Source organism: Tachysurus fulvidraco, chromosome 5 (genome assembly GCF_022655615.1).
Source record: "Tachysurus fulvidraco isolate hzauxx_2018 chromosome 5, HZAU_PFXX_2.0, whole genome shotgun sequence".
NCBI classification, from domain to species: Eukaryota; Metazoa; Chordata; class Actinopteri; order Siluriformes; family Bagridae; genus Tachysurus; species Tachysurus fulvidraco.
Window position 1 is genome coordinate 30346886 of NC_062522.1, and position 15000 is coordinate 30361885.

Below are 15000 nucleotides of genomic sequence, written 5' to 3' on the forward strand. Positions count from 1 at the left end.
ATAAAAAGACATTTATTAAATATATTCGTAAATATTAAATATTAAAAAAAATTTCAATAAAAAAGAAAGAGAGAGAGAAAGAGAGAATGATACGGTGTCACCGTTTTTAATTTGGCTACGTTTATTCGAGCATGGTCATTTCCAAGAGGAATTACAAATTAAAAATTCAATAATACTTTTACAAAGACATTTCAGGAAAGATTCTTTTTTTTTTTTCTCTCATGGTATAATACATTGTATTTATTTTAACAGTCCCTCTTCATTTTTTATTAAAAAAAAAGAAAAGAAAAGAAAGAAAAACAAGATGAAGAAAGTGGAATATTTTTTTTTTCTCAGTCGAAAATACAGTGTTTCACAATATCGTATCAAAAGTTCCCAAATTTTGGAATTTTTCCAGTAAACTGGAAAAAACAAAAAAAAAAAACAAAAAAAAAAAAAGAAGAGAAAAACAAAAAAAGAAAGAAAGAAGCTGAAAATTCGCATTTCACAATTAATGTCTCAAAACACAATAAATGCTCTCTTTACGTAAAATTTGCCCAAGTGATCTTCATGTTTCATTTTTACTAAAATATATCTATATATTGAAGAACTATAATACTGTACACTACAGTATGAAATAAATAAAATTAGGAAATACAAAAATGGGCCACATAAATAAAACGTTATTTAAACCGACATAATAAAAATGAATCGATATTTTTTTTTCATTGTCGTTGGAGAGAAACGGTTTGGCGTAATACTGATTAAAAAAGAAAAAAAAAGACAAAAAAAAAGAAAAGAAAAGAAAAAAAAATGAAAATTGCACAAACATGATGTAAACTAAAGAACGAGTGCCTACTCTGCTAATACTGAGGAGGAGGAGGAGGAGGAGGAAGAGGACGAGAGCAACGCGACGTCCGTCCTCCTTTAACACTGTACAAGGATGGCACTTTGTAGAAACACACAGATTAAAAGGTTTGCATATAAGGCTTTGTTTTTTTTTTGTTTGTTTTTTTTTGTTTTGTTTCTTTTTCTTTAATCTTTTCTAATACAAAAAAAAAAAGGACTTTACAAAGGCTTTCTCCTTCGACGCCGTCTTCTTCCTTCATCTGTCTCCGCTCTGGAGCGTTCCACTCGCTCTACACAGTCTGTTTAAGACTTTAAAAAAAAAAAACTGAAAAAAAACCAAAAAACAAAAAAAAAAAACAATTGAACCGCTTTCGATTTAAGTTCCTTTCACGTGGAGTAAAAATTTGTGGAGGCCTAAAAACATGTGGCTAGCTGAGTAAACACCGGGGTGAAGAACGGCAAAGGGCACAGTGGGAGCGAGAGAATTCATAATACTGACAACCTGCAGCAAACACGCTGCAGCCTCTTTTTTTTTTTTTTTTTTTTTTTTGTACTTCAACACTATAAATATACATCGGCAATACTTTTTTATTATTTTTGTAGTGATTATAGAAGCGGAGTGCAATTTTATTTTGTACAAGTTACTAGTTTTGTGCTATAAATACTATGGAACACAGGTTTTTTTTTTTTTTAAGATGGTAGCACCACACATAGTTTTTAGGCCTTAATACTGTACATTAAAAAAACAAACAAACAAACAAACAAAAAAAAACATATCAATATTCCATTAGTTTCGTTTTTTGCATAATGCAGCTTCTCACCCGTTTCCCCCTCCCCTCCCTGACTGGATTCATTATTTCTTTCTTTTTCTTTTCTTTTTTTTTTTTTTTTTTATCAGTCTGGCGCAAATCCAGAAGCTCGTGTGCGTCCGTCTGTTCAGGTGGCAACCGAAAGAAAGAAAGTCAACCAACAAAATTGAAAAGATGTGGAGGGGAAGCTTGCAGAACACACGACACAGTAGTCTTATTAGACGCCGTCCTCAGGGTTGTCCTCGTGGTCCGATTTGGTTTTTCCGTCCAGCGAGCTGTCGTCCATCGAGTGCTCGCCGTTGTCCTCTTCGTCCCGCGCCGTGTCCAGATCCGTGTCTATGCTCTTGTTCTCGCTCTCCTCTTCTTCTTCCTCTTCGAACTCGTCCTCCCTGCGCCCCAGCTTGCCGTAGGTTCCGTCCGGCTCTTTGGTACCGCCGTTGATGCCGTCGCGCAGGATGGTATCGCGTTCTTGGTGCTCTGTGTATCTGGGAGACGTCAGACCTTGAAGAAAGGCCCGGTTCATGAGGAGTTCACTCGGTTCCAGGCGCCCCTTGTCGCGTGCCTCTCTCTCAGCCGCCTCGCGTTCCTCAGCCTCTCGTTTGCAGTAGGAGTAGCGGTGGTTCATGTGCTGCGAATACGAGCCAGAGTGCGAGAAGCGTTTGCCGCACTTGTCGCACTGGTACGGCTTTTCGCCCGAGTGAAGGCGGGAGTGCTCGATCAGGTGGTGTTTGTGCTTGAACGCCTTCTTGCAGATCTGGCACTGGTGCGGCCTTTTACCTGCAGAGACACACAACGACAACATGGTGCTTTGAGTCCAACATTTGAACCTCAGAGACTAAACACAATGTAGTACTCAAAAATGATGTGGGAAAAGGGTGAAATCAAATGACTGTGATGGGAAAATGAACAAATGTAACTTATATATATAATATATATGTATATATATATAACAAATATAATATATATATAATATATATATATTATGAAGTGCTTGCATGTTTGGCTACTCTGGTTTCAATCCTAGGGTGTTTTCCGCACACACACTCTCACTCACACTCACACACACACACACACACACACACACACACACACACACACCGGCACGATTGGTGCGAGTTTTTGTCAGTTTACTTTCTAAAATTCCCTCCTAGAGGTGAAGCATGAGAGAGCGGAAACACACACACACACACACACACACACACTTTAGGGTTTTTAGCAGAAGAGCCTCGCTGCCAGAAATGCAACATAAATAAACCGATGCAAACCAAACAAACGAGGCGACCGCTGCAAAGGAACAAACAAATAAAAGCTGAAATTGAACTGCAGTCTCCTACGGTGGCTCTGGGCTGCACATGGGGATGCAGGTTGGTAGAACAATTTCTATTTTTTGTTCTGTCTTTTTTTGCTGGAATGCTATTGGATGCGATGGGAAAGCAGAAGGTCGGCTGGTGATGGGGTGAGATTACATGACATCATACTGTGAAAGATGTGACGAAATTAACCAAAATTAAAGCAGAGAAAGAAGTCAGGGTATATATATATATATATATAATCTGTCCCCAAACCTTCCTCTGTTCTCAACATTTGGATTTAGACCAACTGAGCACATTCAGGCCGTATGTCTGACACAGATCACACACACGCTCTTCTTTGGCATTTCACCGAACCCAAGATAGCACTCGTGAAGTGGCGCACTTGAACGCTCACATCTGGCCAATCGCTGAGCGCGAATAGCACAGGAATGCTGCGTACTAACATGCGGTACACCTCCGAGAAAGAGGGAGGGAGATGATATTCACGCCAGCAGATTCTTCAACCAGTATGGCGTGATGCAATCGAGTGAAAGAATGGAGGCACGGAGAAAGAGAGGCCTCTCTTTGCCTTTCCCTGCCACTCTGATGTATAATATACGACCAATTTAAAAGAATATCGGGATCACAGATAAAGGTTAAAGATCATCACTGTTTGATCTGAAGTCTGGTGAAATGCCAAAGAAGAGAGTTATGCAAATAGTATTATTAATATAAGTACTGGGTCAATTGAATGAATAAGAAAAAAAAAATGAATAAAAAAATTAACAAATAAAATCGTCTGTTTACTAATCTTTTATCCTCACATTTATCTCTCGCCCTGTCAGTAGGAAAGAAATACGTTAGTTTTCCATTCACATCCAATTTAAAAAAAATAAATAAATAAGTGGGAAAAAAAACGAAACCGAACTCGGGGGGGAAATAAGCAGGGGGGGAAAAAGACTACTCAGAGATAAAAACAGGGGGGGTGTTTAATTAGACAAACAGGAAGTAAAATAAATAAGCATGGGGTAAAATAAGTGTCTGGAACAGTATGTACCTGTGTGCTCATATTTGTGTCTTAGGAGGGAACTGCTCTTCTGGAATGTTTTGTCGCAAAGGTCACACGCGTACATACCACTTTCTGTTTTCTTAATCTTCTTCCGGGACAGACAGGCGTCTGAGTCTGTCATGTCATCCAGGCTGGAGAGATAGTCTGGCGTGGCGTCTAGCAACTCCCCCTGAAAAACAGAAAAGAACTACGATTTAGAATCCCGTATCCCGTAGCGATGGTGAATACGTCTTTTCCGAGGGTCTATTTAAATATCAAACAACCTAAAAAATCATCCAGACCACTTTTTTTTTATTTCCTTGCATGTTTTTTTTAATGAATCTTAAAAAAAAAAAATCTCAGTCCCGTGGATTCATTATGCAGCCTACGTTTGCACTAGAGCCCATCTTCTAAATTAAACATTAAAATGTTTGTGAGTGGAAAATGCATAAAAAGGCCGGATATTACAAATGAGCTCTCTCTCTTTCTCCGCATACGCTTAATATCACCTTTCTCCATGTATTTGCATTCAAATTTGGTTTAATTTTATACATGAAAGAGTGTTAATGCTATATTTATCTGCTCTTTCTTTCTTTACAGAGAAGATTACCCCGATAGGCTAAAACTTCAATTAATGAGGGGAAAAAAAGTATTATTGCATTAGAGGGTCATAATAATAAGAGAAAGCCTTGGCAGGGCATATTGCCACAGTCTTCTAATTTCCAAGCGGTAATGATTAAATCAAGAGGTGCACTAAAGAACCAAAATTGTGTAGCGCCGTTGCCCTCATTAAGAGTACTTGCTCTGGTCTGACAATGATTCTCAGACATGGCTACGCCGGGCTTTTTAAGAGAGCCATGCTATCATTCCGCAATCAACTTGAGCTAAATGCCCGTAGCTGTATTTTTAAAATCTAATTTAATAACTTAGAATAGGAAACATTATTAATACTTTTTTATCAGAACGGTTCCCTCTATGTTAAACAGCCTTCAGCGCTGCGCTGTAATGAACACGGCGAGCGTGCATTATTAATCCGCATGTTCAAACTCATTTTGGCTTTTCTCTCTTTAGAGATACAAAAGAAAAGAGAGAATGAGGGGGTTGAAACAGAGATACAGAAAATGGGAGAAGTGGAAAAGAGGACGAGTGGAAAGAGGACTGCTTGCGGAGCGAATGCTGAGCCGGGGTCTTTGAGAGCCTTAAGGATTCATTGGGAGTCATTAACTCTCACTTCTGTGCCTGTGACTTGAGTATACCTGAGAGAAGAAGTTTGGGGGTGGGTGACTAGAAGAGGTATACACACAACATATACACACACACACACACACACACACACACACACACATATCACATGACAAACACAACAGGCACAGATGCAGTTTGACACAGTGAGGAGTGCTCGAAGCATCTGGCAAGGCAACGCTTCCTGCCCTTATCCACTCAGGCGCCAGACATGGTAACATAAGCCCTCCCTAGTCATGAACGTTAAAACTACATTTTCAGTGCTAATGCTAATGACTCATGCTACAGAAGCTAGCAGTGCTACAGGCCACTGCACAGCTGTTTGTCTATTCTATCTCACGCTCTTGCCTCTCTAACATTTATCCCTCACTGTGATCTTCCACGGCTGAAGGCGGTGGCAGGTGAGCTCTTCTCTCGCTCACTAAGTACCATTTAATTAGCAACAGAAAGATTCAGTGTGCACTACAGGCATGCAGGCATTGACAAAATGAGATACGGGAACTCAAGGATTGTTTACCTGGAACCCTGGCTTCCGCTGGTACTTTCTCCGATGCTGCATCTCAGCAAAGCTGGCAGCTCCTGCAGCATAGGTGTAGGCCATGTGTGGCAGGAAGCCCATCTGGTCAAGTGTGGGGTATGGCCGGAGACCCGGGAGACTGGCCTGAACTGGGGGCATGAATGTGGCTGGAGGGAACGCACTTTGAGGTGGTAAGGAAGTGTACAGAGGCTTGGCAGAGAAAGGGTTAATGCCAAACATGGGGCTAGTGCTTTTCTCCAGGTTACCATTGGGGCTCCCAAACTCTTTCTTGGATAGGTATGCAAGATTGAGAGGCTCTTCCAGGTGTTCCCGGGGGGATGTGATGGGGTTGTGGTCTAAGGGGACACTGCTGGGCTTGGGCCGGCTCTTGACAGAAAGCACGTGTTTGGATTCTCTCATGAGCTTTGGTAACGAGAGGTCCAGTGGCTCTGCCTGCAGGTCCTCGGACGTGAAGCTGTTGGGGGTGTAAGAGCTGCTGTGGGAGTTCTTGGAGGAGGCTGAGGACAGGTTCAGTGGAGATGGTGTGTTGCTCCTGGAGTGGTCCAACTTCTCACCAAGTTGCCTGGAGCCAGGGAAATGGGGTGTTTTAGAAAGCCTGAGGGGAGCGTCACAGTTGTTCATGTTATGTAGCTCGGGGGTGGCAGGTGATGTCATTCTGTCCATAGGTTTGGCCAAAGATAGAGGGGAACGAGCGTTTAAGGAATCTTTATTGGGCATGTGGTTAGTGGCAGGCAAACCAATCTCCATATGGTTCCTATCTAAAGGGGGTGTTCCCGTATTGGCATACTGGTATACTTTTCTCTGCTCAAACCACTCTTTCACAAATTCCTGAGGAAGGCCAACTGCTATAGAGATCTTCAGTAGTTCATCTGAGTTGGGCTCCATGTTCATGGCAAAGTATGCTTTGAGCACTGACATGTGGTCCTTGTAAGGGTTGATAGGGCTCGTAATTCCCTTCTCAGTGATGATTGGGGAAAACAAATGAGCATGCTTCTCTGAAAACATGCCCTGCTTGTTAGGTGTGATGTTTTCACTGGGCTGCAGTACGGCTTTTATTTCTTCATTCATTTTACACAGGTACCTCTCATGCTGATGCAGTGGAATGGGACCTGGGAAAGTTTCTTTGCAATACTGGCAAGAAAAGGATGTAAACATTAAGTTGTTCTCGTGCATCTTCTCCTCTGTACCTAAATCTATCGTATGATTCAACTTCTCCTTCTTGATATTGCTAATTTGTCTCTTAGAGTCTGTGGTCAAGCTCTGGAGGCATGCTTTAGCTTCGTTGACTTTCTCGAGTGTGTAGTCAATGATGCTCTTGGTTGCACCATTGTGACTGATGACTGGAAGACCTGTCTGGGGGCCACCGGGTGATCCCAGCCCTGTTTTCTTCTCCTCAATTTGGGAGCCCAGCTCCTTCATGTAGGCCTTCAGTTTGGAAAGTTCCTCTGGCTTGCAGTCCATCTTCTGTCGGCATACCGTGTTGTCTACAATCTGAAGCACTTTCTGCACTTCGCTCAGGTTGTTCCCTAAAGAAGGGTACCCCAGCAATTGTCCTTCCATGCTCATCCCTAAGTGCTGGAGGGGACTCTGGGAGTTAGGGGCACTTAGTGGGCTCCCTCCACTCAGCCCACCATTCAGGAAGGGGCCTGGTGTACCATAGCCATGTGAGGCCATTATCAGCTTATAGTCGTTGATGTCCAGTGGTTCCGATTTAATGTTGAGGTGATTGGACTGCTCGTGGAGGCCAAGGGGCTTACCATTTTCCAGCTTGTGCCTTAGCTGGCTGATGGCAGTGTTGGTTGGAGAGGAAGAGGCGGAGGTTGGAGAGGAGCCAGGCTTCATGTTGTTCCTCATCCTGCCATTAACTGTGATCAGGCCAATGCACTTCTTGCTACTGATATGAGAACTGTAGGATCCAGAGTGAGAGAAGCGCTTCTTACAGTTTGGGCATTCATACGGTTTTTCCCCTAAAAGCCAAAGACAAAACGCATTAGAATCCTGTCTCTATATACTGTGTCTTAAATTTCAGCAGTGCCTCACTGAATGTGGATAATGCATTCTTCCTAGAACAAAATCTAATAACAATCAATACTGGGCTAAAAGAAAAATCAAATATCACTGCTTTATGTAATGATTAACAAAGTAAAGCATCTGGCATTTTGATTAAACTGTTCCCTTTTGAGTGAGATGGGCAAAAGCCAACAAAACAACACTATTCATCCTTTGTTGTTGTTTTTTTATCTCTGCCCATTTACAAAGATTGATTTTTGTACATCTTCTGAAGTACAGAACAATCTTAACTGGAGGTAATGAATATTCAAAGCGAGCGCATGGGCCCATTGCTACCCACCACTGTGGATCCGCAGGTGCTCCTTCAGATGGTGCTTGTATTTGAAGGCCTTGCCACATTCTGTGCATTTGAACTTGCGGTTGCCAGCTCCCTGGTTCAGCAGTTGGTGCTGGGGAAGAGAGGGTATTTACATGAGCTCCTCACAAACAGAACAGAGGAAGAGTTTGGTACGTAACCACAATCAGCGCACGGCACAACATGCCAAATGGCTCACGTTGTAATGCAGCATCTTGCTTTTCTTGCAGCTTCACTGAGCCAGCACGAGTGTGGCCATGATAATGGAGAACTACATACCTTTTAATTTCCTGACTTGTGTGCCAGCGAAGCATGGCTTTAGAATCTGGCAGCGCCGGGAAATAAATAAAAGGCTCGTTTTTTTAAAAAAGAATTTTTCCCTCATTAGAGAAGGCAATCTATTCCACTTTAATTAATTTGGGATAATCACTCGGACGAGATCCTGCATATTTAACAAAGCCTTCCCTCAATGTACCTGAAAATAAAGTTAATTATTCAAAAAAGGTGGGCTTGGGTAAATGTTACAGTTTGATAATTGGAAGCGAATTTCCAGGACGTTTAATAACATGTGAGTACGGCACGTAGGTCGTTCCGTTCAAAAGATAAAACATCGGAACTCCACCAATTTGCAATTCAAAGCAGGGCCTCGTGTAAGAAAAAAAAAAGCTAAATATAATCGTGATAACAACAACAACAATACGGCGCGTAAGTGTGGGGAAGCAGTGGCGCACCAGGCGTGCACAATTAATTCTGAGTGGGAGGTGAATATGTTAAATGGCTGGGAGAACACAAAGGGTATGCAAGCGGTGGCGAGAGGAGCCGCCCATGATCTGCTCTGACAACTGGGCTCGCATTCCGGCAGGAGACAGATGGCGTAAAGGCAGGACACAGGGAGGATTGTTCAAACAGCAGCAACCTTCCGAGATCAAGCGGGGAGCCAAGCGGCTCTGCGCCAGGGAGGTACCCCACTACTCACTCGTATGTTGCTGAGTTGCATAAACAAACAGCAACAGCTGCTTTACCACCACTACTAACCACCACCACTTCCCCCAATGCTTTTTCTTCTTATAAACACCCCAGGAGGATGGAGGTAGGGTTTATCCGTGCCACTATTAACATGATCCTTTTGCTTTAATTGTGAATGGCAGAGCAGAATGAGGGGGCTTTTTCAGCCCCATGTGACGTGTTAGCCATGTTGTGGGCGGAGAACTTGATCTTTTGCATAGGATTGGCTGACACAGAGTAACTCCCCATGCTGTACAATTTGGCAAGACTGCTTACAGTCCTTACAGTAATTTCGTACAGAATATCGGGAAACACCCTCGTAATGCTCGAACACAGCGTGACTCATGTGACTCGCGTTGTTCTCGAGTTAGTCATGTAGTGTATGTTTGTTTGTGATTAATATAGAAAATGTGAGATGGTGGGTGGGCGTACAGGCAGGCGGGGAGAGGGGGAGGAGTGGCCATAAAATGACTAAACAGGAAATCAGAGGGTGTAGAATCCCTCAAAAGAAGCCGCCAATCGAGCTGCTGCATTTGGACGTCGCTGATTTCTACTAACACTATCCGATATTAGCATCGTGACAAAAACTGAAGTGGGACCAGGGGGACCGTTTAACAGGAAAGTCTTTCTATGTGAAGGAAGTACGCAAACAAAAAACAATAAATAGGAAGTAATTTGTGGATTAGCAGGGTACACAAGGAGAATGGGCCATCTGCTCGTGTTTTGAGCAGACTGGGGAAGGCAGGTGAGCAGGCTGCCAGTCCACATTGTATTAAATCACTCCGTTAGAGCTGGAACATTATCTCACGCAGATGAAAGACAACTGCAACGTGCCGCATGAGCCGAATAGCAAACAATTAAATAGAGGGGGGTTCGGGGTTTTGATGCGTCGCTTCGTCTGGGGATCGTTTGCTGCGGTTCTGCAACTGAAGATTGAACCCAAAGAACAACTCTTATACTTGTACACTGAATAACCGCACAACCTACCATTAAAGCGGATGTTTGTTGTTTTCCAGAAAAAAAAACAAAAAACCCTGTGACTACGCTATCTAATTGGGCGGCGCACTGATTTTTAAAGAACATTAACAAAAAAATGAGAGTAAATTTAAAGCGCAGATGAAATTTCTAAATTGGAAATTAAAACAATCATTCGATCGTGAACATAAGACTGCAGAATCGTATGAGCAGGTCATCAAAAAGCCATTTAGGCCTCTATTAAGGCTATTACCAGTAAAAGATCTGCATCTTCAAAATGCCATGAAAAATTAATAACGATCGCCAATCAAAATGATCTCTTTTCTTCATGGGAATACAGCACATTAGAAATAATGTATAAAGTAACAGACCATATATATGTATGGCAGAGAGAGAGAGAGAGAGAGAGAGAGAGAGAGTGTTAATGAAAGGCTGGCAAATTGAGAGGGTGCAAGATTGAATAGTGGTGCAAGAGAGAGCCAGAGAGATGGAAAGAGAGAGAGAGAGTGCGGATGAGAGCATGAGTACATGAGCAAAATACTGTAAGGGAGGGAGGGGAGGGGAGGGCAGGGCAGGGCATGTGACGCTCACCTGATCTCGTCCGGGCTTGTGCGTGGCCATATGTCTCTCCAGCTGAGTGCGGTAAGCAAAAGAGTAGTTGCACAGAGGGCAGGCAAAGTTCTCCTCGTTCTTCTCGTGCCGGTACTTGATGTGTTCCTTCAGGGAAGTCAAGCGCTTGTAACCCCGGTCGCAGTAGGGGCAGGTCAACAGTTGGGCGAAAGCATCTGGAGTTCCAGGTGGCAGGTCTGTTGGTAGAGAGAGAGTGAGTGAGTGAGTGAAGGAGGGAGGAAGCATGGGAAGGGGCAGTGGGCCAAAAGGTCAGCAAATCAATGGCAGCTAATTGGCGCTATGCCCAGACTGGTATGGGAGGTATCTCTACAATCTGCTGTAGTAAGTGCCATCGTCAGGCCTGGCACTGGTAACCCTAAACACACACACACACACACACACACACACACACACACACACACCTATATGTACACACAGTAATGCATGAGCAGATATGCACATAGAGCATTGTGTATAGATTTAAGGAAAGATTGAAAAATACCGAAATGAAATATGTCGAAAATACAAATGAGTATTTTCTTAAATTAAAAGTCAATAATAATAAAAAAAAAATAATGATATTTCTAATATTCTAATAATATCAAGAAGATTTGTTTATTATTTTGTTATTTATCTTGTACTAAATAAATAAGCAATCCATTAAAATAATCCTTTAAATAAAAACTATTTTTCCAAAAGTAAAAATCATGGACGATGTGGAAATAAATCGAACGTTGTGATACCTGAAGACGTTTAACGTTCCGCAGATGCAAGTTAACTAACTGATATTGGATATTAATTACGTCAGTGTGAGGGAAGAAGGATGACATCATGCTTAAAGACTCGAGTCATGTGTCAGTATCTCTAAAGCCTGTTATATGTATTATTTAAAGTAAATTGTAATGCTGCAGTATATATACTCTGATTTTTGACCCCATGAAAGACTCCTGGGAACGAGTCTTGAGTATCACCCCATTTTGGCTCTGTCCAACTGGTGGTCTTTTCCATGTCTAATTTTTCCTCTTTCCTCATGAGTGAGGTATGTGTGTGCAATTGGCTTGAATCTCTCTGAGGATAGAGATCTGATTTCAGCGCCCCAACAGCTGCACCTCTCTCAGAAGGTAAACACTCGGGTATGCAGGGTGGCGCGTCCTTACCATTCTCCTCATGCCCGGGGCCCTCGGGTGTACCCAGGCGAGCGATCTCCTCTGGAGCCTCGGGGTAGATGATGGCCGTGTCGGCGCGCTGCAGATATTCAGCGATGCTAACCACATGGCTCTCGCTATCGGCCATCTTCCTTTTAGCGAAGAACTCCTCGAACTCAGCTGTGCAGTCCATTCTCTTCGCTTTATAAAGAAAAAGACAGAGGAAAGGGCAGTTAGAATGAGCACAACAGAAAAAATAGCTTTCTTTAGGTAGGTGTGAAAAATGCAGGGCACAAGTAACATGTCCTAGATGTAATAAAACAGCTGAAGGAAGAAAAAAAAAACAAACAAACATTAAAGTACTAGTTGCGAGAGATACGTCTAAATTACGACCTTATCTTGTCAACTAATGGCCACTAAAATAAGAAATACGGCTTAATCTAGCAGGAATGCCATGCGACTTGTGGAAGAAAGGCTTTTAACGATAAACCCGTTTTTTCCCCGCGCTTTAAATGTATTAGGTGCCGTGCGATGAGGGAAACTCGGGGAGGAAATGATGTTTGCTACAAGCCGTGCATTACTTCTGATTTCTCTAATCAAACTCCTAACAAGACAGCTTCTGAAAGGGAAAAAAAAAAGGCGCCTTAAATTACAGGAAGTTACGATTTCGAGATACGGAGGGGATGTTTCATCAGGGTGTACTTTTTCCAGGCATCCTAAATTCTGCGATGTGATTAAACGGATTGTTAAATAAAACGCCATAGATATATATAAATATATATATATATATATATATCCAGACACATCTCTGTTGGCACATAAATACTGCAGCCGAAAACTGCCAAGTTTCCTTCAGCTCACTCCATTATTCATTATATTTGTATAGAGATTAGCGTCCGTGTCTCCTCGAGCCGTCTCATCTGTCAATTAGGCGGGAATTCTACGAAGAAGGTGACAGAGCGCTGGGAGATTTTATTAGCCACCTTTTTAATTAGGCCATGCCGAAGTGAAAGGTAAACTGTGTACAGAGATTTGTCAGACAGTAAACATTTTATGGTCTAATTTGCTGAAAGGTCAAGGTAGTGGACTGTGTCGATGTCAAAAATGTCTCGAAAATGTCAAAGTGCCAATGGACCTTTTGCGTTCCCTCTTCAGATCCGAGGAACTGGAGTGTATAAAACGACGCCTTCGTTATCGGGAAGGAACCTACACAGTGGCGTGTGCGGCGTAATTAAAATAAACACACGCGCACACGCACCTTAAGCCTAATGTGATTCACCGACGAAGAGCTAAACACGCATGACTCCTTTTTGAAGCCAGCTAGGAAGAGGACATAATCTGAACAAATTAGGTTTGCACCTAAATTCAATTTCTGGACTGGAATAAGATTTTTGGAATAAGGGAAAGTTGCTGCGCTAGTTTTGTGCACTAACTAACACTTCTCTGTTTTGTTTCATTTTTTTTTTTTTTCCCTTCTTCACTGTAACGTTCACTGTAAAACTATTCGGAAAGCAAAATTGCTTGTAATCCACGAGCGGATTTCCAAAACAGCCCAGCACTTTCGCTCTGCTTTCCACAAGGCTAACATCATAAATGGAAACCTTTATTAAAATTCCATTTCCACACTGAAGAGTTTCCCGGTTCTGTTCAGAGCCAGAGCTGTGGTTAAGCGCTGGCAGATTTCGAGACATGAGGAAGAATTCACATTTTTTTTAAATAGTGTTCAATCACCCGGTCGGCGCCACGGCCAATCAGAGCGCTTCGCTGATGTGATGGAGGCGAGAGATTATAGTGTTCATGGAGGACCGTTGGTGTCGGGTTCGATTGGAAGTAGAAGGCGGGCCGGAACAGTAATATAACATTCGGGTCACTCGTAATCAGATATTTAACATGTGATTTGTGAAGAATAATTATTTATGTGAGAATAATCACACCAGGAAAATGTGAAAAACGAACACAAACGTTGAAGGTGAACATAAACGAATGATTTTAATAATAAAAAAAAGCACAAATTAATTATTTGGGGTGATCAGAAGTGACAATAAATTAATTATATAAAAACAATACTTGGCAAATGAAAGAATCATAACAAAATCAATTGGGATTCAATTGAAAGCAGTTAATGAATCATTTGGGGAAAATCATATGAAAAATGACTCAGGAAAAAAAAATCCTGTGAAAATATTTGGATCGTTGCAAATAAGCGAGTCGTGTAAAAAAAAAATCCTTCGAAAGTAAACGAAAAAATGAATGAACGTTTGGAGAAAAAAATTCAGATGGAAACAAATGACTCACGGGAAGAAGAAAAAAAAATCACGTGAAAAAATTTGAATTACTTCATGGAATCATGAATCACTTAATGAATCATGTGAAAATGAATCATCTGGGTTGGGGAAAAAAAATACTTCAATTTTTTTTTTTTTTTTACATTCCTGAAACCTGAGATTCTTCTATAAGACGGTGGGGTTGGAAAAGGGGTGTGTGTGATTACAGCGTCATTAGAAATATAGGAAGGAAACTCACCTGTACCGTTTCCAATTGGCTGTAAAGCGGCGTCATGGACCATGCTGTCAAAATCGTCCTTCAGTTCATCTGCGGAGAGAAGAAGAAGACTGAGTTAAAGATGTGAAGCAAATGAAAAAGTATGTTTTGGAAAAAAAAACAGTGAAAGAGACAGAGACTTATTTACCGTATGTAATACAACTAGGACAGAAAGTCGACGTCATCACACGCTACAGAATGAATTTAACTCGTTATACGACACCTCTGCAATCTGTTTAATGCATGCCATGTTGGATGCAGGGGCAGAAGCTCAGGTAGGACGGACATAAATAAAACAGCCACATGAATAAAGCGGCCCATAAACCCAGCTCGGGGGATTTTTCCTGGCTGGGGTGAGGACAAGCGCACATTGTCAGAGTCCCGGAGACAATTAACTTAGGGAGTCCTTCTTAGGTCCTTCCGGTCTGGCTTTAGAAATTAAATCAAGGTATTTCCGAGAAGACGGAGGCTGTAATAAATTTTGCCATGCCTCCCTCGGCCACGTGTGACCGTTACACGTATAGCCGGGCGGAATAATACAGCTTGTGATATAGATTACTGTCTTTTGTTGTTGTTTTTTTAATCCTAACGTGATACATGGAC

At 42.0% G+C, this 15000-nt stretch overlaps 1 protein-coding gene across 4 annotated transcripts in view; it reads right to left on the reverse strand.

The window, feature by feature from the left end:
• Nucleotides 1-84: 84 nt before the first annotated feature.
• Nucleotides 85-15000, reverse strand: part of zeb2b (zinc finger E-box binding homeobox 2b) — a 76492-nt gene continuing 61576 nt past the window's right edge. For 2 of the 4 annotated variants that reach the window (XM_047813848.1, XM_047813847.1), the window contains exons 4-10: nucleotides 14380-14448; nucleotides 11869-12057; nucleotides 10694-10908; nucleotides 8108-8216; nucleotides 5737-7724; nucleotides 4065-4167; nucleotides 85-2414 (exon numbers count right to left, since the gene is read on the reverse strand). In XM_047813848.1, coding sequence (XP_047669804.1) covers nucleotides 1855-2414; nucleotides 4065-4167; nucleotides 5737-7724; nucleotides 8108-8216; nucleotides 10694-10908; nucleotides 11869-12057; nucleotides 14380-14448 — 3233 coding nt within the window. In that variant the 3' untranslated portion in view covers nucleotides 85-1854. Of the gene's footprint in view, nucleotides 2415-3986; nucleotides 4168-5736; nucleotides 7725-8107; nucleotides 8217-10693; nucleotides 10909-11868; nucleotides 12058-14379; nucleotides 14449-15000 lie in introns of all 4 variants that reach the window. The other 2 variants (XM_047813846.1, XM_047813845.1) reach the window with 1 other exon arrangement.